At 53.7% G+C, this 25,745-nt stretch overlaps 1 protein-coding gene across 6 annotated transcripts; it reads right to left on the reverse strand.

Annotated features, from left to right (window-relative positions):
* Window positions 1–9,483: 9,483 nt before the first annotated feature.
* On the reverse strand, window positions 9,484–11,940 carry Cdkn1c (cyclin dependent kinase inhibitor 1C). Of its 6 annotated transcripts, XM_045140518.1 has the most exons (4): window positions 11,780–11,940; window positions 10,917–11,590; window positions 10,273–10,414; window positions 10,045–10,186 (listed from the first exon to the last, which is right to left on the reverse strand). In XM_045140518.1, exons 2-3 carry the CDS (start codon window positions 11,578–11,580, stop codon window positions 10,278–10,280), a joined length of 801 nt encoding a protein of 266 aa, XP_044996453.1. In that variant the 5' UTR covers window positions 11,581–11,590; window positions 11,780–11,940; the 3' UTR covers window positions 10,045–10,186; window positions 10,273–10,277. The 6 variants fall into 6 exon arrangements, with proteins under 6 accessions (XP_044996458.1, XP_044996445.1, XP_044996453.1 ...); XM_045140510.1 differs by lacking the exon at window positions 11,780–11,940 and having other exon boundaries at window positions 10,043–10,181; window positions 10,917–11,739; XM_045140506.1 differs by lacking the exon at window positions 11,780–11,940 and having other exon boundaries at window positions 10,917–11,732.
* Between the last annotated feature and the right edge of the window lie 13,805 nt (window positions 11,941–25,745).

Consider the following 25,745-nt stretch of genomic DNA (forward strand, 5'->3'; position numbering starts at 1 on the left):
CTTTGGGGGAGGGGGAGCAGAGACAGGCTGATCCCTCCCTCCCCCGGGCTCTCCAGAGGCAGCCGGACTAGCTTACTTGGAGAGCTCCAGACTCTCACAGAAAGGTGGGTGGGGGCTGGGGAGATAGCTCAGCAGTTAAAGGTCCTAGCTTGCAAAACCTATCCATGTAGGTTCAATGCCCCAGTACCCAAGTGCCATGGGAAGCCAACCATGAAGTGACTCGCACATTTGTGATCCCAAGATACCTATGATAACGGGAAGAGGAGCCAGGAAGAATCCAAAGCTAGTGTTAGGGTCCTTTCTGGCTACAAGAGACCCTGTCTCAAAGAAAGCAGAGAGCGGATATCTCAATGCTGTACAACATAACCATCACATGGCATGCATCCCCACACACTCCCCACACACATATGGCCCCCGACCACCATACACACACTCCCAGTCAGTATCTGATGCCTTGGGAACTCTTGCACAAGGCCTCAAAGAACATAGCTTTCATTTTCAGAATAAGGGACGGGGAGTTCTTAAGAATGCTACACTACGGCTGGAGAGCGGCCTTAGTGGTTAAGGCACTTGCCAGCGAGCCAAAAGACCCATGTAAAGCCTAATGCAAATGCACAAGGTAGTGCATGTGTCTGGAATTTGTTTCCAGTGGCTAGAGGCCCTGTTGTACCCATTCTCTCTCACACACATGCCCCTTCACACCACACACACATTCCACCCACACACACATACCCCCACACACACATCTATGCACAAATCCACACACACTCACACCCTACACACACACCACACACACAAATAATTTTTTTAAAGGTGGATGGCTCTTTATTTATTTTTATTTTTATTTTTATTTTTTTTGAGGTAGGGTCTCACTCTAGCTCAGGCTGACTTGGAATTCACTATGTAGACTCAGGGTAGCCTAGAACTCACGGCGATCCTCCTACCTCTGCCTCCTGAGGGCTGGGATTAAAGACATGTGCCACCACGCACGGCCAGGATGGCTCTTGAGGAATGCCACTGGAGGTTGTCCTCTGGCCTCCACAAGCATGTGCATATAAATGTACTTGTACCCCCACACACACACAAAAAAAATTAGATGTATGACCACTGTATGTATTGATGTAGACACATTAAATGTGTCCAGTAGATGTGTACAATGTATGTACGCATGTACACATCATGGATATCCACACACAGGAAAACGGGACATAAAGGACTATGGGCAGGTGCCCTTGCCAGGGGTTTTGGTGGCATACTTGTGGCTCCAGGATGACGCATCCTGGCCAACTGTGCTGCAGCTCCTGGTCCCCACCGGGACCCACATCTTTCTGGTTTGTCAAGCAGAAAGCCATGTCTGGCATTTGAACGTTTCAAGATTTTCTTTTTTTTTTTTCAGTTTGCTACTGATTATCTATGCCCGGGGGTTGGGGGGGGCGGAATGTTTGTTTCTGTTTTGAATTCAGGCTGATCGTGACCCTGAAGTCAAGCCGGCACAGAACATCACAAGGGCCGTGATGGCGGCAAATTCTTTGTCCCTCTTCTTGCTGAGGCAGAGGTGACACCATGCCACCCTCTAGGGCAAAGTCTGCAGAGGCCGCTCAGCTTCCACCTGGGACTCCGGGAACACTGGCCTGTGGTGTCTGGCAGTCATGCTGTGAGGAAGCCACATGCTAGGAACCCAGGACTCGCTGGAAGCGCCCAGCTCAGCCACGTGGGAGATGAGCCATCTTGGATGTTTGATCCCAGCCCAAGGCCCACAGCCCTCGCCGACACCACACACAGCAGAGCCACACTATTATTATTATTATTATTATTATTATTATTATTATTATTATTGCAAGGAGGTGGGGAGACAACAGCTACAACCAGGGCCTCTTGCCACTGCAAACGAACTCCAGATACATGTGCCACTTTGTGCATCTGAAAAAGCACTGCTTTAAACCACAAAGTGTTGGGATCGGTTCTGACATGTAAGAGATCACTGGAGCCAGGTGTGGTGACGCACGCCTTTAATCCCAGCACTCGATGCCCATGAGACCTCAAGAGGTCATCTCTACTTTGCAACTAGGGCTTGTCTGTGGACGCATCCAGGTGACAGTCAGTATCCTTGGAAACTCTTGCACAAGGCCTCAAAGAACATAGCTTGATTTTCAGAATAAGCTACGGGAAATTGTTAAGAATGTTACACTAAGGGCTGGAGAGATAGCTTAGTGGCTAAGGCACTTGCCAGCAAGCCCAAGGTCCCATGTAAATCCAAATGCACACGCTAGTGCACGCGTCTGGAGTTTGTTTCCAGTGGCTGGAGGCCCTGTTGTGCCCATTCTGTCTCTCTCTTTCTCTCTCTCTCTCTCTCTCTCTCTCTCCTTCTCTTTCTCAAATAATTTTTAAAAATTTATTCATTTGAGAGAGCTAGAGAGAAAGGCAGACAGAGGGAGGGAGAGAATGGGTGTGCCAAGGCTTCTAGCCACTGCAAACAAACTCCAGATGCATGTGCCCCCTTGTGGGTCCTGGGGATTCGAACCTGAGTCCTTAGGCTTCTCAGGCAAACACATTAACTGCTGAGCTATCACTCCAGCCGCCCCCCACCCCACCTTTTAACACTGGCATGCTGTGGACCAAGCTTCCATTCCATAAGCCCTTGGGGAACCCACTCAAGCCATATACAAACCACAGCACCAAGTGCTCAGCATGACAGCACCATGCCACCAGGCCCTCGCTGTCATTCCCACACACAGTGAGCTGGTATCCTCAAAGGAAGTGTATCTGTTGGCCTGGCTTACAGTGTGCTGTGTAACAGACACGCCCCACACTCTCAATGCCAGCAATAAGCCTGGAACATCTCTCTCTGGCTGTGATGGTGCCGGGCTAGTCAACTATGGCTGAGCCCTGCTTTGTCTTCCCAGAAGAGAAGCTTCTATCTGCAGTCTTGTGGGTCTCACACCAGGGAGGAGAAGGCAGGCTCTTTTTGGAAGCCACATACATCCTGCAGGTGACATCACTGGCCAGCCCAAGTCATGTGGGCTTGCCTAATAGCCTCATGCAGAATCTTTCCGGAGGGCAATGCAGCAAATATTTAAACAATAATACAAATGACTATGTGGCCTGTTAGGTGAAGAATGGCTTCCATTATCCCCAGCCAGGTCAAACAACTCAGAGCACCCCATAACACTGTGATTGTTAGCACTTTTAATTGTGTTCCGTTCTGATGAGTCCAAGCTGGAATGAGGGATCCTGTCTTCCCTTTTAGTTTTTCTTTTGAAATAGGGTCTTGATGCCAGCATGGTGGTGCACACACCTTTCATCCCAACACTAGGGAGGCAGAGGTAGGAGAATCACGGTGAGTTCAAGGCCACCCTGAGACTACATAGTGAATTCCAAGTCAGCCTGGGCTAGTGTGAGACCCTACCTCAAAAATCAAAAACAGCAAAGAAGGACTGGGCAGGGTGGCACACATCTTTAATCCAGCACTCTGGAGGCAGAGGTAGGAGGATTGCCGTGAGTTCGAGGCTACCCTGAGACTACATAGTGAATTCCAAGTCAGCCTGGTCTAGAGCAAGACTTTCCCTTGAAAAAACAAAAATTAATTAATTAACTAATGAATTAAAAATAAATAAAAATGAAATAGGGTCCTGACTTACAATCTAGGCTGGCTTCCACCTCATGAATTGTCCCCAGTGGCTGGGATTCCAGGTGTGCGTCACCGTGCACTTGGCTCTAGGACTTTGTTTTTCATTATGCTGGAGATAGAATTTAGGGGTTTCGGAGGTATTACCATGGGATATTTTTTATAATTATGGAAAATGTTAATAAAAATTGTGAAAATAAAAAAAAAGGAATTTAGGGGTTTCATTGGCTCTTCTTTTTTTCCATTTTTTACATATATTTTTAAAAATATTTTTATTTAGCAGGGTGTGGTGGTGCACACCTTTAATCCCAGCACTCGGGAGGCAGAGGTAGGAGGATCACCATGAGTTTGAGGCCACCCTGAGACTCCATAGTGAATTCCAGGTCAGCCTGAGCTAAAGCAAGACCCTACTTCAGAAAACCAAACATATGTGTGTGTGTGTGTGTGTGTGTGTGTGTGTGTGTGTATTTTTTTTCAAGCAGAGAAAGAGAGAGCATGGACACACCAGGGCCTCTAGTCATGCAAATGAACTCCAGATGCATGCTCCACCTTGTGCATCTGGCTTTATGTGAGTACTGGGGAATCAAACTCCCGTCATTAGGTTTTGCAGGCAGGTACCTTAGCTGCTGAGTCATCTCTCCAGCCCCTTTTTTTCCCTCTTTTTATTATTTATTCATGCGTGTGTGGGTGTGCGTGCATGTATATGATGTGTGTGTGTGGGCACACGTGTGCCACAGCACATGTGTGGAGGTCAGAGGACAACCTCGTTGTGTTTCTCCTCTTCCTCCACCTTCTTTGGAGATGGTGTCTCTCTTGCTGTTGCTGCTTCTGCTGACGACAATGAAGATGATGATGAGCTTTTTGATGCTCCTGGTTCCCCCTCCCATTGCCGTAGACGCGTTGGGATAATAGACCCAGGCGCCACTTTACATTAGGCTTTACATGGCTGCTAAGGGTCAAAGTCAGATCAGCAGGCTTGTCAGCACGGGTCTTTAACTGCCAACTTTCCTCCCCAGACCCTATTCTGTGTTTCTTTTGAGACAGGGTCTCACTCTGTAGCCAGGCTGGCTTCAAACTCACAATATAGACCAGACTGGTCTCATGCTCATCCACCTTCCTCAGCCTCCCAAATGCTGGAATTACAGGTGTAAGCCATCTCCCCTGGCTTGGGAATTTTAAGTTACTTTATGTGTGTGCACCCTCATGTTTGTACAGATGGGTGTACATATGTGAGTGTGCACGTAGAGACCAGAGAACCTCAGGTGTCATTCTCAGGGACAACCTCCTTTGTGACAAAAGTCCCTCACTGGCTGAGGGCTCACCAATTAGGTGAGCCCCAGGGATCCTACTGTCTCTACCACCTCAACACTGAGACTACAGATACATGCACCACTCCTAGAATTATTACCTGGATTTGGGGGGTTAAATTCAGGTCCTCATACTTGCGTACTTTATCAACCGAGCCATTTCCCAGCCCTTATTTATTTATTCATACATTCACTCAAGACAGGATCCTCAAATTCACTATGTAGCCAAGAATGATCTTGAACTCCTGATCTTCATGCCTCTACCTCTTGAGTATTGAGATTACAGGTATGTGCCACCACACCTGGTATACCATATGGGAGATCAAATCCAGGCCTTTGTGCATGCTAGATAATCACTTTGCCAACTTAACTATTATCTACAGCCCAAGATTTTGTTTTAATTCATCCAAAATTGGTGGTTGGTGTGCTCCCCAGAAGACAAGCATTCGGAACACGTGTTTCACAGGAACTTCCTAATTACTGGTGGGGATCAGAACACTGCAGCCCACTTTGGAAGTTAGCACAAAACTGGACACGCTCCTCCTATACAGCCTAGCAGTTTTACTCCTTGGTATTTGTCAAACGAGCTGAAAACTTAGATACACGCGAAAACCTGCCCACAGGTGTTTACAGGGGCTTTATTCACAATTGCTCAATGTGGAAGCAGCTGCAATGTCTTTCAATGGCTAATCAGATGGACACACGGGGAGCATTAGAAGATGGGCCATGATTGCATGCTAAAGAAAAATGGAGCTTGGAGCCTAGAAAGACCTTGAGTGCAACTGGTTAAGTAAACGAAGCCAGTCTAAAAAGGCTGCAAAGTTGGATCCAGCCACAAGACATTCTGGAAAAAGGCAGAAGCGAGGAGAGGAGTGAAGGCAAGGGGAGGGCAAAGCAGGGGCGCACAGGACAGTTACGCCAGTCTGTATGACACCATGGTGATGGACACAGAGCACCAGACATTTGTCCCCTGCCCAAACCCACAGAACACACAGTCCTCCTGAATGAACCTGGGTGTGAACCATAGACGTTATCCCAGTGTCAGAAATGAAAACAGGGGTTGGGGGAATGCCTTAGCAGTTAAAGATGTTTGTCTTCAAACCCCACTGGCTGGTGCTCAGCTCCCTAACTCTCAGATTAAGCTGCGGATGAAGTGGTGCGTGCATCCAGTCTGGCCCTCAGAAGGTGGAGTACAGGCACCTCGAGGTTGACCTTTGACTCCACTCATGTCTGGGGCATATGTACACACACACACACACACACACACACACACACACACACACATGTTTTTGTGTTTTCTTTTGGTTTTTTGCAAGGCAGGGTCTCATCTAGCCCAAGCTGACCTACAACTCATTCTGTGGTCCTAGGCTGAACTTGAACTCTCAGAGATCCTCCTATCTCAGCCTCCTGAATGCTGGGACTTAAGGCCTGTGCCACCATACCTAGCTACAAATTTTTTAAATATTATTTTAAGAGAAAAAAAAAACTCTACTAAGTCTATAAAAAGAAAGAAAAAGGAAGGGAGGGAGGGAAGAAGGAAGGAAGGAAGGAAGGAAGGAAGGAAGGAAGGAAGGAAGGAAGGAAGGAAGGAAGGAAGGAAGGGGAAGGAAGGAAGGGGGGAAGGAAAGAAGGGAGGGGGGAGGGAAAGATGCTCAGAGCTCTGATCTTAGTGGGCTTAAAGGTGGCAGTGCTGGATGACAGTGGCCTGGGGGCCTAACCAACAGTGGTAATGCGCAGCTCTTTTGCCCCTTGAGCCTCACTCTGTGACATGGGTGCTCATGTCTAGCCAGCATAGCTGTTGAGAGAACTAATGTGCTCCAGAGTCCCTAGTGTTTGACCAAGAGTAGAAATTAATACAGAGTGGCAGGAATACTTTACAACTGAAAGCAAAAGTCTAGGCCCTCTGCCCTTCTTTGGAAGGCTTGTTTAGCTCTTAGACCCCACACCCAATTCACACACCCCTAGAAACCTTAGACCTCCTACTGCCTGCTTCCCTGCCACCCCCCAACTCTATCAAGAGGCCCCAAGGGTCTTCCATGAAATACAACTCATAGCCTCCCCCAGCCCCACCTACAGCCACTCCAGCTCCCTGCTTCAGGAACACCCCAGGCCTCAGGGCCTTGGCACAAGCTGTTTCCTCTGCCAGCCTGGCCGATCTTGACTATTGAATAGGCATGTGCCGGCTGTGAGGAGCTGGAGGCCTTCCTGCCATGTCCTGTCTCCAACAAAACCTGGCTGGCTGCTCTGCACCTTCGTGCGCTCTGCGGCTCAGTGGTCTTATTGTCCTATCCTCGCATGGATCCCAGGAACTGGGGCTTTTATTTTTCCTGTGTGTCTCCGACATGCACAATTCCACAGGACTGTCACTCGGCCTTATGCCCCCGTGGTTGCAGCACCCTCCTGCCACCCTCCTACCTTCTTACTGTTTCTCTGGGTCTCAGTCAGCAGTGGATCCCTTGCTTTAGCTTGTTGTTTGTTTGTTTGTTTTTTGAGGTAGGGTCTTGCTCTAACCCAGACTGACCTGAAATTCACTATATAGTCTCAGGGTAGCCTTGAATTCGTGGCAATCTTCCTACCTCTGCCTCCCAAGTGCTGGGATTAAAGGCGTGCGCCACCACGCCTGGCTCCCTTGCTTCTGTCCAGGTTCCCTACTGCCTGCAACAAAATCCAACCTTTGACCCCTCCCATCAGGCCCAGGAAAGGCCAGGAGGAGAAATCAGAAAAGGAGAAGCCACAGCAGGCACACTCCAAAGTGTATGCCCATCCTGAATCACGTAACCCGCAAGCTGACCTAACTCCCACTAAGGCCCAGGTACCAGGGGACCCTCCCATGCCTCTGGCTCTAGCTCACTCAACCTTCCTCCCTTTACAGCATTGGTCCAGGCTGCTCTATTGAAGGGTCCTGGAGAACCCCAATTTTAGACCCACCTACCCCTCTCCCTGGCATCTTGGTGTGGTTTGACCACTTAGTATGTAGGATGACAGACCTGCCATCTGTCTGTCAGCCCAGGCATTGTACAAGGGCACTGCCATAAAATAGCCCGTATGTCCCTGGGAGAAGAACAGCAGGACACCAAACAGTTCCCAGCCCAGTTAGGGAAACTGAGGTCCTTGAGGACTGTAATGGCCTGCCTGCGACCATACAGGCTCACAGCCACATGTAATTCAGAACACAGCACTGTTTGCGTAGGCTGGGCACGTTTGGGTGCCTGCTTCAGACACCTTTGGGGGTAGGGGCCACACCCAAAAAGTGGCGGTGTGACATGGAAAGCAGGGTTGCAGGTGGGCGCGGGGAGAGTGCTGTGAGAGCTGTCAGAGCGGGGGACAGATGCCTGGCCCAGCCAGGACTCAGAGGCCTCCCTGCAGCATGTGGGCTATGGGGGAGCACCCCACCCCACTCCTGTCACCTAGAACAGCTGTTCATTCAGGTCCCCCTGAGGCTGTGCCACCCCCTGCCAAGATCTAGGCCCAGTGTCCCCTTGGCTCATGCCTTTACTACCCAGCCCCAGGAAAGGGTTGCCCTTTTATCTGGGTGATCCTGGGGGTACCCCAACCCCACAAGTGCTCAAGCCCACGGCAACTCTCCTTGCTGGGGTCTAATTCCCGCATCATTGACAGGCTGAGGGGCTACGGGAGTCAGTGGGCCTGCCCTCTCAATGGGGTAGGGGGATTTCTCGGAGCCTGATGATCCCAAAGGGGCCATCGGGCACTTTGGGGCAGGGGGTGAATCTCCATCTCGCCCAGCCTTGCACGGCCTGATGGCGTCCCTCGGCTGCTCCTCTTCTTCTTTCTGACCCAAGACACCCACAAGAATTCTGTGGGCTGGTGTGTGTTTGTGATTTTGTAATTTTATGTCATCCTTTCCACTGAAATCCCATTTTCAGTGGTTTATATAGATCGGGTATTAAGAACACCCCCCTCTTTTTGAGTAAAGGGGAGCAGGCTGGAACCGCGCAGGGCTGTGTAGGGCACAGCCTCCAACTGGACAGCAGAAGTTGAGCCCAACCCCCCTTCTCCCAACCCACCTGTTGGCAGGTGCCCTCCCCCCTTACCCACTCCCCTCCCCCCAGCCCATAATGCGACGCATTCTTGGGGTGCCCTGTCTCACAAGACTAGGAATCCTTGAGCTTTGGGGGCTCCACCTGGTTCATGTCTAAAGAACTGCTTCCTGACTGACCACAGTGTGTGCTGTGGGTGCCGCTGTAACCTCTAAGGGTGCTCATCAAGACCCTCATCTCTGCTGGTGGCTCCATGAAAATAAAAGGAGCCTGTGAGCTGGGACAAATACTTGTTTTCCAAAACTCTGAGTGGCAGTTGACGAACTCTAGGTCCTGAGCAGGACAGGAGAAAGCCTTGTTCCTAGATAGGCAGTCTTCGCCTGTCAAGTGCTGGCAATGTCCGGCCTGCTCCCCCCCCCAGCCCTCCATCCCCCCGCCCCCCCAAACCCCCACCGACCGCCTCCCCCACCCGTCCTGGGCCCGCGCCAGCAGTGTTCCATCGCTGGCTTTTAGGGGTACAGAGGTGTAGACGCACAAGCAGACTGGAGGCGCATTTTTTTTTTGGGCCCTCTTTATTAGAACCCCGCACACGAGGAGCCAGGCAGCGGTACAGATGGCTCAGGGTCTCTCCAAGTTTACGATACCAATAGCATGTGGGCATGCAAGCTAAGTGAATATATATGTGCCACAGTTGGTGCGGCAGGGACTCTTCCGCTAGAGTGTTACTACAGAAGTCAATTTATACTGTGGGTGACTGTGGTGGGAACTTGTAGCACCTCTGGTATAACCAACAACCCAGCAGCTGCGTGGCAGAGACATCCACGCATGGATATAAGTAGAAGATATAAGTTAGCATAACTTTTAAAGCTTTTTGTGCAGATATACGGGGGGGGGGGAATTTCCCTCTTTTTCTCCTTTTCTTCTTTTTTGTTTTTGCCCCTATCTTTTTTTTTCCCTTGCACTGAGGTCCAACAGAATTTAAGCATTTCAAATAAGTGGCTCTTAAAGCTTTACACCTCGGGAGCAGTGTATCCGTGCACATGATACATTTCAATATAGAGCGTTATTATTATTACATTGCACAGTTTTCAGATTTTTTTTTTTTTTTTTTGAACACAAGACGGAAGGCTGCGTTTCGCGGCCATCGCCGGTTGCTGCTACATCAGAACGGTCCCACAGCCGCGAGGCCCAGAGCTCTTCCATCGTCTGCTGCCCAGCTTCCCGGCAAGTCCTCTCTTGGGCTCTTAGGTTCTACACTGCGAGAAAAGGGACTCGAGTGAGCACACGGCGGGAATCCCCCGGGGGCGGCCCCTTCGCGACCCCCGGGGGGCGCCGGACTCACCTAACTCATCGCAGACGCTTGCGCGGGGTTTGTTCCACCGCGCCCACCCCGGGAGCCGCGCTAGGAGAGGGACACCCCGCAGGGACGTCGTTGCACCCCTTGTTCTCCTGCGCAGATCTCTTGCGCTTGGCGAAGAAGTCTGCTGGGCGACAAATGCGCACGGGACGGTCAGGGCGGGGCTGCTAGGGACACCCGCGAGGGGGCCCAAAGAGGACACGGGGCGCGGGGCCGGGGGTGGGGGCGCCGTCCCCGCCCGCGCCGAGGTCCGCGGCGGGTCAGCTTTGTTTACGTCGCCGCGCAAAGTGCTGTGTAAGCATTTCCCCTTGTCCGGTGGCCAAGCCCCCCGGGGCCGCCGCTAAGATTAACCCCCTGTGCGCCACGCGCGCCAAGTCTAAGAGGGGCTCGGGCTGCGGGGCCAGAGGCCCGCACGCCGAGGGGTCTCCCTCCCGCCACGCCCTCCTCAATCTAGGGGTCTACCCCACCTAAAGCAGACGGGGTGCGGACGCACCCGCGCTCTGCGCGCCGCGGGCCCTTTAATGCCACGGGAGGAGGCGGGGACCGGGCGAGGCCCCCCGAGGGCGAAGGAGAGCCCGGCCGGCCGGACAAAGCGGGGCCGGGCCGGGGCGGGGCTGCTCGGGGCTCACCGGAGATGAGAGGCCCCGACAGCTTCTTGATGGTCGCGTTGGTGGCGCCGGCCGCGGCGGCGGCGGCGGCAGCTGCGGGACGTCCCGGAATCCCCGAGAGTGGCTGCTCAGCGTTCTGCTCTTGGCCTCGCGGCGCGGGATTCGCGCCTTGCTCTGCGCCGTCCTGGGGCGCAGCGTCCGGGTTCGGGTTCGGTTCTGGAGCCGGTTCCGAAGCCGGTTCCTCAGCCGCGGCCGCGGCCTGGACTGGGGGTGGGGTGGGCGCCACCACCGGGGCCGGGGCGCTGGGCGGCTGCTCAGGCGCCTCCTCCAGGCCGTCGAGGGCCTCGCCAACCGGCGGCTCAGGAGGCGGGATGACAGCCACGGCCACCGGGGGAGGCCGGGGCGCCAACAGCAGGCGACAGCGCCCCACCTGCACCGTCTCGCGGTAGAAAGCGGGCACCGACTCGCTATCCACCTCCATCCACTGCAGACGCCCAGGGCCACGCAGAGGCACGTCCTGCTGGAAGTTGAAGTCCCAGCGGTTCTGGTCCTCGGCGCTCAGCTCAGCCAGGCGCATCCGCAGCTCACGGCCCAGCTCTTCGTGGTCCACAGGCCCGAAGAGGCTACGGCAGGCGCTACTGCGCGCCAGCACAGGATAGGTGTCGCTGGAGACCAGGCGTTCCATCGCCGCTCTTCTGCGAAGGTACACGTCGGACATGGCAGTGGGCTGCGCAAACCCCGGGCAGCGAGAGAGGGCAGGGGAGCGAGAGGAGGAGGAAGAGGGGAGAGGAGGAGGGCGGAGGCTGGGCGCGGATGAGACCCCCGCACAGCCCGCGTCCACCTGGGCCCCGGGGCCGCGGCGGGAGGGCGGGCGTGGCGGCTACCTGGCTGTCTGGCGGTAGACGGCTCCCGTCTTGCTCGCTTGTCCTGTCCAGCCGCAGCCGCGCCCCCTCGAAGCCTGGTTGCCTGCCTGTCCGCTCGCTCACTCGGGCCTAGCTGGCACCCCTCGAGCACAGCGCACTTGGCCTGTGGAACGCCCAGCCCGCCTGCGCCCCCTTTATACGCGCCGGCCCCACCCCCGCGCGCGCGGGCCCCGCCGCGATTAGCATAATGTAGTATTTTCAGTTTCAACAACACCGTGGCGATTGGCCGCCCCCGGAGGCCCCGCCCCCGAAGGCCCGGCCCCCGCGCCACGCTCATTGGCCACACGCACACACCCCCGGGGCCGGGCGGGGCCCGTGGCGAGCGCATGCTGATTGGCGGCCCCGCGGCCAGCGCGCTGTAGCGGGACAGGGGGCGGGGCTCGAGTTAAAGGGCGCTGCGGGCGGTAACGTGACACCGCGACGCCCCGCCCCCTCGCCCCATTTTTCCCCCCCCTACACACTCCCACCCCACCCCCGCCCCCCGCGGGCTCCTTTGTCTGCAGGCGGGGGGGCTACGCGGCTGCGGCGCGAGCGCCCCCCTCGGCCTTCGGGGCTGGGCACGGCGTCTGGCCAGGTCCCCCCTGATCCCCCCCACCACCCTCGCTCACCATAGGGCCTCCTGCACCAGCTGATGGGGTATTAACTCGCCACTGCTACCTTGTTCGTTCCTGGTCCTAACTGGACCGGGACTGGGCTGCCCCGCTGCACCCGGGCAAACGGATCCCTGCCTTCGAGGAGTCTATGCACCTAGATCCCTCGCACACCTGCCCACCCCAAGGGCCTCGAGCACAGAAGTAGAGACACGGGTCAACTCTCCTCTTCCCGAGGGCCAATAGGTTGTTCAACTTGAGAGCCTTGAGCCAAGGTCTGGAGCCCGATCTGTGGTCGCGTCTGCCGGGGTAGATGGGATACAGGCTCATCATGATGTGTCCATCAGGACACTGTCCCTCAAGTTTGGGAAAAGCCACTCCAGGAACTCGGGGGTTCTGCCTGTCCTGGTTAGATGGAAACTGTGGTGAAGGACCCGCCCCCCCCCCCACAGCAGAGCCTCTTGGTCAGACTTGGGGTGGGGGGACAAACACTATCCCTACTGACAGACCCCAAAGGAAACCTTTATTTAGAGCACCAAGTCCAGTAGCTGACTTAGTGTGTAGCCACGGCAGCTCAGGTAGGGAGTGAGGACTGCCGGGCACATTTGGAGCCTGGCAAGAGAGCCTAGAGCTCTCAGGCCCTGGCAGTGGAGCCTCTGAGACAGGCAGAGTCCCACCTTGAGCGGTCAGGTAGGCCGAAACTCCAAGAAGGGGGTCTGTAATTACACAGGCCTGCCCTGAAGCCTGGAGCTGATGAAGGGACAGGGTGGAGATCTGGTGATTTGGGGGGATTTATTTTTCCTCTGTGCACCACATTACAAATCTCCCATGACAAGTAGGGATGTCACAATTTTTTTTTCCAATAAAATAAAAAAGCTGAAAAAGGCCAGTGAGTCCATGATATCAACTGATCTGGGGTCAGGACATGGCATGGCTTTGTTCCTCTCAAGGCCACAATGGCCTCCCAGAGACCCTGGGCACAAGGCCACCTTGGACAGTGACCACCTGGCCCATAGAGTGTCCAGAAAGGTTTGGGTGTCCATGCTGTGGGCATCTAGAAGAGCAGTCTAGGGGAGGCCCACCTGCCCAAAGGCTGTACCGAAAGATGCCTGGGGGGGGGACTTGAGATCCTCCCCATCGGATGGAACGGGGACACCCTGTTTTATGGGGGGGGCACCTAGAGGCCCAGCTCATCTGCAAAGAGAGTACACCCGAGGCCCAGCTCATCTGCAAAGAGAGTACACCCCCACTGGGAAGCAGCAGGGGTGGGAACCCCTGGGCTGCCTGGGCTGCTGTGGTTTCTACTTGGGCTCCCTACTTGTATTTTTCTGCTTTACCAGCTGTGTAGGCAAACCAGGTGTCCCCTTCTCTTGGCCTCATGAGCACAGATTTGACCTTCTGCAAGTCTGGGATGGCACCAACAGACTTGTTAAAACATTGGTCCCCGGAGTGGGGCTGAGTGGTTAAAGATACCAGAGGGGGCTGGGGCTGGACCCCCTGGCCCTCCACTCCCAGAGGCCTGCAGGCGAGCAAACATCTGTCTGCTTACAACAACCCGTGTTCTATTTTTGTAATTAAACATACATCCAAAGGGAAAAAGAAACAAGAAAGAACGGTATTTGCACTCTGGCTGCAAGGAACTGAAAGGGTGGGGGCTGCCGGTCCCCGGCTGGGTTTAGCAGGGACAGGTTTGCTTTCCCGGGAGTGGGGAGAGAGAGGGGTAGGAAGGGAATGTTAGCTCTCGGATCTCCGGCCTGGCAGAGGAAGCTATATGCTGTTTACCTCCTGTCCTTCTTGCCCCATCCTATGTGGCAGCGCGCACACCCTCCTCTTGGCTTTCCCGGAGCACACGGAAAGACCGCATGCCCCGGCCCTGCTGTATCCAGGTGGGGCCCGCGTCAGCCAGGGAACTCTGTCAGAAATGCTGTATGCTCCGTGTCCCGTGAAGGACTGTCTTTCTGCCCCCCCTGCTGGCCAGATGGGACCAGGGACAGCCACAAGACTCCCAGAGTGTGCTTCAGACAACAGACCCACCAGCGCCCAGGCACAGCCATGCCCGCAGTAACTCAGTGGTTAAGTGCTTGCTGAGTGTGTGTATAGGTTCCGCCATCGATCCCCACCACTGAAAAACATGAAATAATAAACTTTGAGTGTGTCTGAAGCTTTTGGGACTTACTCTTTCAGCGGATGACATTACATGTCACTTACAACTTCAGAGGAGGAGGTAGATTGTTGAACATTAAAATCTCACTCTTGGGGCTGGAGGGGTGGCTTAGAGGTTGAGGTGCTTGCCTACAAAGCCAAAGGACCTAGGATCGATTCCCCAGGACCCACATAAAGCCAGATGCACATGGTGGCTCAGGCAGGCATCTGGAGTTCATTTGCAGTGGCTGGAGGCCCTGGTGTGCCCGTTCTCCTTCTGTCTGTCTGCTTCTCTTTCTCACTGTCTCTCAAATAAATAAAAATATTTTTTAAAGTCTCACTCTTGCTCCTAGGTAAAGGCAGACGCGCGGTCCCAGCTCCTGAACCCTGCTCTGAGCTCTGATTCATCAGCTCTAACGGGAGAAGGATCCAAAAGGAATCTCTCCTATCCTGCCCCAGCTCTCCTGGAGCTCCTGGGAGGGACTGGGACAGTTAAACCAGCCTGGTTCCCTGGGGCGCCGTTGTCCAAACAGTGTCCCCATAGCTGGCCAGTCCATGTCGTGAGCCCATTTTACAGCTGCCGGTACTGGTGGCCCCAAAGGGAAGCATGGTGATTAGGAGCAGGAAGACAGAGGCAGAGCCCAGGAGTCCCATCCTTAGCCTCATGCTGTCTCCTGATGGATGACCTGGCGCCAGCGCTTCCCGGGCTGCCCCATGCCTCCCTTTTTTTGTGTGTGCCTGAGATGATTGTCTGGTCATAGCCACCCCTGACCCAGAGCCCCAGGCCCTGGGCCTCTCCTAGTGGGTGACCAAACATAGGACTGAAACTCACCCTCCCCTCTCACCCTCACTCAAACTTGCCTCCAGCTGCCTCCCTGGATTCTGAGACCCTGAGCTGTCTGTTCAGATAAATTAAGGCCTTCAAGAATTTTCCATCATGCCACGGGCCACATGTCACCCATCCATCATGGAAGGTGGGGAATGCAGGCCCAGGGTCAAGGCGAGAGGGAGAGGGCTTGGGGGCTGGGCCACATGCTCTGTTGCTTCTGGAAAGCCCTAGAGGGCTGTGGACAGAGGGTGACCTTCCACATGGGGGGGGGACGACCCTCCCAGATACGGTGCCTCTTACAGGAAACCAGAAGATGGCCATCCTAAGACATCTCCGTTCTTGTGTCTGCTCAAGGCTCTGCCCTGCACCAGGGTCGAAAATCCATGCCGCCTTTCATCCTTCCCCCAGGAGAGAGAAATCTTTTTAATAATGTCCGTTTTGAGAGGATGGGGGGGGGGCTCACAGAAGTCCAGCAAGCTGCTTGAGCTCCCCCCAGCAGTCAGGGATGAAGTGACCACTCCTTCGACCTCAACCCTCGCAGGAACACTTGGAGCAGGCCCACGACGGAGTTTGCGCCTCTCGGCTTCCCCCCCCACACACACACACACACACCCTCCGAAGCCCCTCTCCCGCGGCCCCCTCCCAGCCCCCGGCCCCGAGGAGTGCGCGGCCACAGATCACCCCGCCGCCCCCAGCGCAGGCAGCGCCCTAACGCTGGCTTGGCGGGGCCCCAGGCGGGCGCCGCGCGAACGTCCCTCCCGCACCAGTTCCCGCGCTCGGCTCGCTCCGCCCCCGGGACGGGCTGTTCTTGGGGCCGCTGCCAGGCACGTCCTCCGCAGGTGGCGGCCTCCCTCCGGTGACGCGGCCACATGCGGTCCAGGCTCCGATTACAGGGCCTGCCTTGTACTCGGGGTCCGGGGCTGGGGGTCCTCACGCCGTAGGAATCGGCGGGAGGGGCTGGGCAGGCTCTGCGGGGAGGACGAACAAGGAACAGCCCGGGACACGAGCCGCTCCCCAACACGTGCAGGGGCCGCCTCGCCGGCGGGGTGGTGGTGGTGACGGTGCAGAAGGAGGTCGCCTTTTCCTGCTGCAGGACTGGGCTGGGCCCCCGCACTAGGTGTCCCGGGACAGAAGGATCGCTGAGCACCCCACGCTCCCCACCCCGTGAGAAGGGGGTCTAAAGGACTGTTTGGGGACCTAAGCCCGACAGCCCTCCCGGCCATGCCCCAGCCCCCGAAACCTTCCCTCCTCTGGCCTGCTGCAGGCAGAACTGGGGACCTCGGCCCCACAGGCCCACTTTGCCAAGTTTAAAAAATAAAAATAAAATTTAAAAAATGCAAGCAAAGCAGATGTGTGGTGTGTGAGTGGGTTCCCTTCCCGCCAGCCCCTTCTTGTGGGAGCTAGTGGAGACCTATGGAAGTCAGCGTCTCTCCTACCCAGGGGAGCACCAGGAACCGTAGGTCGCTCCAAATCACCCACCTCCTCCGAACCTGCTTCTAATCCCTGCATCCCCTTGTTCAGCGGGAGCTGGGGCCTGCTCCTTGGGCCAGCCCTCCACACTCACAGAAGTCTCCAAGCCAGAGCCTCAGAGACAAGGAGGGGTGCACCAGGCCTTGGGGGAGACTTTCTTTTCAACAGGAATTGAGCCCCTGATTGGTGTGATCTCACTTCATTCCGCAACGTCCCCGTGGAAGAAACTTAAGGCCAGAGAAGTAGGGTGTCCTGACCCAGGTCTCGGGAAGTGGAGGGTGAAGGAGCAGCAGGCCCGGCAGGGACCCCCGGCAGTTAGGAAAGGAGGGCTGCTCCCCACTTCATCCTTCCACTTCCTCCTATACACGCAGTCCAGCCAGGAATACATATAGGTCGGAGCCAAGAGCCCCAGCCCACTCGCAGGGCGGCTTCCTCACAGCCGCTTCTCCGGGACCTCTTGTAGGTTGAAGACGTCTCAGGGTGGGGGCTCAGCAGGGCAGGGGTTCCCCTCCTTCCCCAGCTGGCCCCAGCAGGCCAGGGTTGGGACGGCATTGACAAGCCACAGTGTGGAGGCCTTCGGGCCACCCTAAAGCCAAAGCTGGGCTCCAGCTGCCCCCTGGCGTCTGAAGATGACATTGCAGGAGGAGCACAGCCACTGGTATTGCATGTATCACCCCCGCCGCTTCCTCGCAACTTCTATACCTCACACCTGAGGGTGTCTTAGCAGAGGCGTTGCTGCCATGACCCTGTGTCCCCTCAAGTCTAAGGCAAGGGTTCTGCCGAGTGTGACCAACCAGAGCTGCGGCAGTCCTCATGTTCAAATCTATAACACCCCTAAGTATTCAGGGAGCAAAGGTGATGTGACTCATAGCTAAGCCAGACTGGCTGTTAGCTCCTGGGTCTGTCTTGTCCATGGTGTTTGTGTGGGGGGGGGGGTGGCTAGCCAGGGGATGGGCCAAAGGGTAGAGAGGTGAGAAACAGAGACAAAGAGCCTGATTATAGGCCCAAAGAGCCACACACAAAAGGCAGAGAGAGGGTGGCTCCGTGGAGGGTGCAAGCATAAGGACTTGAGTTTGGATTCCTAGAATCCACGTAAAATCTCTGGGCATGGTGACACACACCTGTTATACCAGGGCCGGGGAGGCAGATGCAGACGCAGTCCCTAGAGCTTGCTGGCTAGCTAGTTTAGCTGAGGCTGTGAGCTCCAGGTTCCGTGCTAGACCCTCTCTGGGGAAAAAAAAAAAAAAGTTAGAGAGGGATTAAGGATGACACCCAACATCAACCTCTAGCCCATTTGCACCCAGAAAACACACAGGGCTGGGGAGATGGCCAGTGGGTGAAGCATTTGTAGTGAAAGTGTGAGCCAGCACCCAGATGCCAGTTGATGCAGTGGGCATCTGTATCCCCAGTGAATGAGGTGGTAGTGAGGCAGCCTTGAGGGGAGACTTGCTGAGATAGTCACATACCATCTACACGGTCTCTGAGCCTCACAGACGAGAAAGAAAACTCATGAAGAGGTGATGGCAGACTCTGCCTGAAGCTCGTGGGCCAGCTAGCCTGGCAAAGGAAGCAATGAACTAGAGACGCTGCCTCAGTCTTGGGGGGAGGCGAAGACTGACACCCAAAGTTGCCCTCTGGCCTCCACGCGTGCATCACAGCCAGCATGTGCCCTCGGCCACACACAAAAACACGTGCTCCCATCACACCCCTACACCATCAAAAGAGAGAAAGAAAAACAGATTGCTAGGGGTGGAAAGGCCTAAGTGAGGTCAGGGGAAGATTGAGTAAAGGTACAGTAGGGAGGAGGCTTAATCAAAATCTAGGAGGGTATTGAAGAAGCCGTATGGAGACTTACTTTTCGTGGACAATGGTGCACCCAGAAGCCAGAGGTTGTCACTAGAAAATTTTCATTGCTGGGGTTGGGTTACCTTCCAGTGAGTTGTTGGCCAGGGAGGTCACTGTTGCTTCAAAACATTACGGGCCATTGCTGAGGCCTTTGGTTTCCCACCAGGAATAGATGGTAAGACCCTATTGCTGAAGACTCCACATACTTAGGCTGCAAGGTCACTGAGAAATCCTGCTGCAGCTGAGCTGAAAACGTTCTCTATGTAGACCAGCTGACAGCTGGAAAAAACCACGCTGCTTGCATGCAGCTCCATGAGAGAGAGAGACAGAAGTCACCAGTGGACATAAAATACAGTGGATACTGGATACTGCAAGCCTTAAGTTGGGCCAGCCAGGCCAAATGAGCCAACAGGTGCAATAGTGGTATGTCTATTATGGGGGAAACCAACCACTCTCTAATTGGACTGGAGGCTCACTCCACAGGAGGGAATACATACCTGATACTGAAAACCTATGATGGGGCAAGTCATGAGCCCTAGGGGTGTAACACCTGTTGGTGTCTGGCAAAATGCATATATTATGCTGACCAAACTGCCTGGTAAGCACTTCTCTTAATGTTCATACCCATAAATTAAGGCTACTTTCACTTTTGTTAGAGAAGCTTCTCTTTTCAGATGCTGTTGACTTCTGGGATGACTCAAAAGTTAACGTAGTGCTGAGAAAACGTGACAGGGGATTGCTCAGCACCAAAACATCTCTATCACAACTTCTAAAGCTCAGGGTTCATTGCAGAAGAGGTGATGGAAAGAATGTAAGAGCCAAAGGAAGGGTAGGACTCTTTACAACTTGCTCTTCCAGACACAAAATGGCCTGGATATCCATGACCTCACAGTGCCTGACACTACCTACATAATAGGAGGAAAAGATGATGACATCAAAATAAAAAAGAGACTGATTGAGGGGAGGGGAGGGGATATGATGAAGAGTGGAGTTGTTGTGAAGGGGAAAGTGGGGGAGAGAATTATCATGGTTTATTGTCTATTATTATGGAAGTTGTCAATAATTTAAAAATAAAAGAGAGGAAGAGCATCATGGTGCACACCTTAATCCCAGCACTTGGGAGGCAGAGGTAGGAGGCCACCCTGAGACTACATAGTGAGTTCCAGATCAGCCTGGACTCCAGCAAGACCCTACCTCAGAAAAAAAGAGGTAGGAGGGCTGTAGAGATTGCTTAGTGGTTAAGGCACTTGCCTGCAAAGCCAAAGGACACAGGTTCAATTCCCCAGGACTCGCATAAGCCAGATGCATAAGGTGGCATACGCATCTGGAGTTTGTTTGCAGTGACTGGAGTCCCTGTCGCACCCATTCTCTCTCTATCTGCCTCTCTCTCTCTCTCTCTCTCTCTCTCCTTCTTTCTCTCTCTCAAATAAATAAATAAAAATAGTAAAAGAGAAAGAGAGTGTGAAAGAAAGGAAGAGAGGAGATTTTCAAGGTGAGCTTCCTTTCTACCACCTCTGACCTCCTCCCCTGCCACCCTCAGCCCTCTCCCCTACCTCCTGCTCCCCAACCCCTTCTCCGGTGCTCTCTCCCTTTGTTCCCTTTCCCGGAGCTACTCTTCAAAGCTCCCAGGCCCTAGACTTTGAGGTCATCTGGGATCCCTATGAAGTCAGCCCCTAGCCATCCTTCCTGGCGCCTTGGGTGACTACATGTAGACTCACATAACATTCAGGTACAAAATATGACAGTGAAGGGTCATCGGCCATCAGGAGGGACGGGTCCTGCCGACAGCACCCCCGTCACTGGGAGATGACCTTGAGACTTTGAGCCACCCCAGGGGTCCCAGATGATCATAACAGGAAGTGGTAAGTGCTGGAGAAGGCTTTCAAGAAGGGTCTGGGACATCTTGAAAGTTCAGCGGCAGTCTGCCGTGCTCTCCTCGTGTGGGGGATGGGGTGAGAGCAGAGGCAGGTGAGGCGCAGACTCGTGGGCTTTAGAGGTGGAGACACTGTCTCTTACTGGCTGCGTGGCCTTGGGCAAGCTGCTTAACCTCTTCATGAGTTTTCTTTCTCGTCTGTGAGGCTCAGAGACAGTGTAGATGGTATGTGACTATCTCAGCAAGTCTCCCCTCAAGGCTGCCTTACTACCACCTCATTTGATTCCCCCATAGCTCAGAGAGACGGACAAGGCAGACTTGAGTAAGTGACCTCCTGGACATTGTCCAGGGAGCAGGCTGGCTGGGGGAGCCTCGGAGCCCAGCAAAGACCTGTTCACTTGCAGTCACACGCAGCTCCTTAAGTGGCAACGGACTGAAGGATGACCAGCTCCAACAGCTCAGACCCTCCCCCCAGTAGAGAACAAGGGTCTGTGGGAATCTGATGGTGTGACCCTGGTGTGCCAGGATAGGCCCATTCCTCCTTCCTCTTACACATACACGCACACAGACACCCTCATTTTTCCACCCCTGAATGCTGGTCAGCATGCACTCTTTGTACCAGGGAGTGCAGAGCCGTGATCTCTTCATGGAAATGATGGCATGCAATCCTCACAAGCCCAGACGCAACAGACTGCAGTTGTACCCATTTCTCTGATGAGAAACCTGAGGCTGGAGACCACCAGAGTTGTCCAGTCCTGGTCAATTATGACTGCTAGCTTGAAGAGCTCTGTTGGTAACTTCCCTCCCTGGCACACATGCTGGAAAGCCCCCCTGGCTGAACCCTAACTTCCACTGCCAATTCCCTGGGTTCCCTAGATTTCTTTTTTTTTTTTTTTTTTTGCATGCATATGTACGTGCATGAGGTATCTTATGGAACCCAGAGCTTTATGATTGAGCTAGACGAGCTGGCCTTGGGCATCCTCCTATCTCCACCTCTCTAGCACTGGGGTTACAGGAGCATACCTCCATGCCCACCTTTTATGTGGGTGCTGGGCATCTCAACTCAGATCCTCGTGCTTGTGTGGCAAGCACTTTATCAGCTGAGTCATCTTCCCCAGCCCTTGGTTTGGTTATTATTATTGTTTATATGAGAGAGGGAGAGGATGGGCACACCAGGGCCTCCAGCCACCGCAAATGAACTCCAGATGCGTGTGCCACCTTGTGCATCTGGTTTACATGGGTTCTGGGGAGTTGAACCTGGTTCCTTAGGCTTTGCAGGCAAGGTTTCTTATGTATCCCAGGCTGGCCTTAAATTTACAACCCTCCTGCCCCAGTCTCCCAAGTGCTGGAGGCTGTACCCCCACACACAGCTCCACCTCCATCACCACCATCAGGTTTAACCAACGGCAGAGTGAACTGGGCTAGTGCTGAGCCCTAACTCTGTGTGGTTGTTAGCCAAAGCACCCAGGGCACGTTGAGGACATAGAACATCTGTTCCAGTCCCAGCTATCCCCAGCACATGGTCCACACATGGCAAATCAGGGCTGGGACTACCGCATCTGCTTCGGGCCAGTCACTTGTCCTCCAGGCATCTCTCTGGGGGCCTGGAAGACATGCCCACAGGAGCTTCCAGGTAGGGGGCAGGAAAAGAAATAAATCCACGCCCCTGCCCAACAGGACATGAGACAGGAGACTCTCTGGGATGATGACTTATGCAGGCAGGTGGGCAAGTGGCATGCCCACCCAGATGCCACATGTAAGCACCATGGGCAAGACCCAAGGCTGGGGCTTTTATAAACTGTCTTGGTTTGGTACATGTATTTAGAGCAACTGGGGACAGAGAGAACAAGGACTGCACTGGTTGGCTGCTTCCCAGGCTGAGCAGTTGCACCCGAGGGCCTAGGGAGGGGGCAGGCAGCACGACCTCAGAAAACCCACCTAGTGTGTCCCAGGGGTCCCCAAGAAGAACTGCCCCTCCTCCACACACCTATAATGGCAAGCACTGGTAGGATTGTGCTGAGTTTGAGGCCATCCTGGGTCCATAGTGCATATCTCTGTTCTAAAATATTATAATATTATATATTTTATATATATAATCCCAGTACTCAGGAGGCAGAGACAGGAGAATTGCCGTAAATTCAAGGCCACCCTGAGACTACATAGTTAGTTCCAGGTCAGCCTGGGCCAAAGTGAGACCCTATCTCAAAAAACAAAAACAAAAAATAAATAAATAAACAAAATATAATAATAATGCTAGTCTGGGCCATAGATGATGTCTCTGTCCTAAAATGATGATGATAATGATACAATCTATTCCTTACTGAGACGCTGGGGAGCTTACCCAGCAGGAGCCAGCCAGCCAGGCTCCCTGAGGCTGCTCGCAGATCTGGGGTAGCCAGGGTGTCCATTGACCTCCAGCGATCCAAGAGAGATCTTTGCTTTCCCTTCCATCCCAGGCATGCCAGATATCCCCAAGCCAAGTGTGCGCTTCCCCAGATTCTCCTCTGGACTCTGGTCACTTAGCCTAGGGTGGGAGAGAGGGGGCATGATTCTGCAAACTGTACCCAAGCTGTCCCTTGAAAGCCCTCAGGGCCTGCAGTCCAGGCCTCTGACCATGACCTCTCCTCCTGGCAGCTTTTTGGGCATAACTTCCCAGTCAAGGAAGAGGCCATCCTCAGCCGGGCGTGGCATGATGGCGCACGCCTTTAATCCCAGCACTTGGGAGGCAGAGGTAGGTGGATCATGGGGAGTTTGAGGCTACCGTGAGAATCCAGAGTGAATGCCAGGTCAGCCTGGGCTAGAGTGAAACCTTACCTCAAACCCCTCCCCCCCAAAAAAAAACAAGTGAGTGACCATCCTCACTGTGAGCACTGGACCCACAGTGTTGTTCAGCAGACTATGGGCAGCTGTCCACCCATCCTGGACCCCAGGCTCTGAACCCTCGTCCAGCCTGCGGCCTTTCCTCCATCTTCTGAACCAATGGTGAAGCAGCAGTGACAAGTTGGAGCGCTTGCAGATCTTGAGCGCCCTCTGCTGGCCATAGTCTGAAACCGCACCCACCTGAGCTGAGACAGGACCAGGCAAGGAGGGGACTTGAGCTCCACCAGAAGGGCTACAACCAAGACCACATCTGACCTTGCCCAAGCCCTGTTCTTCCCCAAGAAGGAAGTGACACTGAGGTAGCCCTCTGGGATAGTAAGAGTCAAGACCAGGAGCCAAATTTCTTCCACAGGTCCCTCACCAGCCCCCCTAGGCCTCTGAGAACCGGCCCAGCAACCTCATAAGGCCACATCCATTCCCCTGCCCAAGGTGTTTCTCCATCGTCCTTCCTCCTGGGCCACATGACAGTGTTTTTTTAATCCTAAGTATTTGTTCTAGGGCTTTCTTATTTTTGCATGTGTTTGGGGAGTGTGTGTAGGTATATTTGTATACATGTAGGCCCATGTATGTGTATGTATGTGTACATATGAGGACAACTTTATGTGTTGTTCCTCAGAAACACTGTCCACCTCCTTTGGGACAGGGTCACTTTTATAAAAATAACTTCTTTATTCATATGAGTAGAGAGAGAGAGAATGGGCTCACCAGGACCTCTCACCACTGCAAATGCACTCCTTTGTGCATCTGGCTTTAAATGGGTCCTAGGGAATCAAGCCCATGTGTACAGGCTTTGCAGGCGAGCGCCTTTAACAATATCTCCAGCCTGAATAGGGTCTCTCATTAGCCTGGAGCTCACCAGGTAGACCAGGCTGGCTTCATGCCAATCCTACCTCAGCATCCCAAATGCTGGAATTATAGGCATGTGCCACCACATATAGTTTAAGGGTTTTGTTTGTTTGTTTGTTTGTTTGAGGTGGGGTCTCTCCCTAGCCCAGGCTGATCTGGAAGTCACTATGTAGTCTCAGGGTGGCCTCGAATTTACAGCGATCCTCCTACCTCTGCCTCCCGAGTACTGGAATTAAAGAAAGGAGTGAGCCATGAGCCATCACACCTGGATTTTTGTTTTGTTTTGTATTTGTTTTTGTTTTTCTGAGGTAGAGTCTGGTTGTAGCCCAGGCTGACTTGGAATTCACTATGTAGTCTCAGGGTGGCCTCAATCTCATAACGATCCTCTTAACAATACTTCTGCCTCCTTAGTTCTGGGATTAAAGGCATGCACCACTACACCCAGCAAATTTGAGGGGCTGGAGGGATGGCTTAGTGGTTAAGATGTTTGCCTGCAAAGCCAAAGGACCTAGGTTTAATTCCCCAGGACCCACGTTAGCCAGATGCACAAGGGGGCGCACGTGTCTGGAGCTTGTCTGCAGTGGCTGGAGGCCCTGGCACACCCAGTCTGTCTGTCTCTCTATCAAACAAATAAATAAAAATTTTAAAAGTCTTAAAATTTGGACTGTGGAGATGGCCTTGTTAATTAGGTTCTACCTGGACAAGCGTGAGAACCCGAGTTCAGTTCCCCAGCACCCACGTAAGTTCCAGGTGGGTGGGCATGGCAGCACACCTGTAATCCCAGAGTTCAGGAGGTAGATATGGGGGTCCCTAGGGCAAGTTGACCAGCTGGACTAGCTGAATCCATGAGCTCTGGGTCCACTGAGAGACCTGCCTCAGTGAATAAGGTGAAAGCCACTGAGGAAAACACCCAATATGAATTTCTGGCCTCCACATTCATATGCACACATGCACACATGTGTGCCCACATACATGTGAACATGCATGCAAACACACATGCACACACCACACATATGCACATGGAAAAAATAAGTTTTGATTTTTTTAATTTTTTTAATGTATTTGAGAGAGAGAGAGAAGGGGGCAGAGAGGGAGAGTGGGCACACCAGGGCCTCTAGCCACTGCAGACAAACTCCAGACACATGTGCCACCTTGTGCATCTGATTTTACATGGGTACTAGGGAATGGAACTCCAGTCCTTAGCTTTGCAGGCAACTGCCTTAACCACTGAGCAATCTCTCCAGCCCCTGAACCCTCCCCTTTTTTTAGTTTTTTTTAGAGGTAGGGTCTTGCTATAGCCCAGGCTGACCTGGAATTCACTATGTAGTCTCAGGGCGGCCTCAAACTGACAACGATCCTCCTACCTCTGTCTCCCGAGTGCTGGGATTAAAGGCATGCGCCACCAATCCGGGCAAAACTTAAAACTTGTATACATGTGTTCTCTTTTACTGC

Source organism: Jaculus jaculus, chromosome 1, assembly GCF_020740685.1.
Source record: "Jaculus jaculus isolate mJacJac1 chromosome 1, mJacJac1.mat.Y.cur, whole genome shotgun sequence".
In the NCBI taxonomy this organism is placed as follows: Eukaryota; Metazoa; Chordata; class Mammalia; order Rodentia; family Dipodidae; genus Jaculus; species Jaculus jaculus.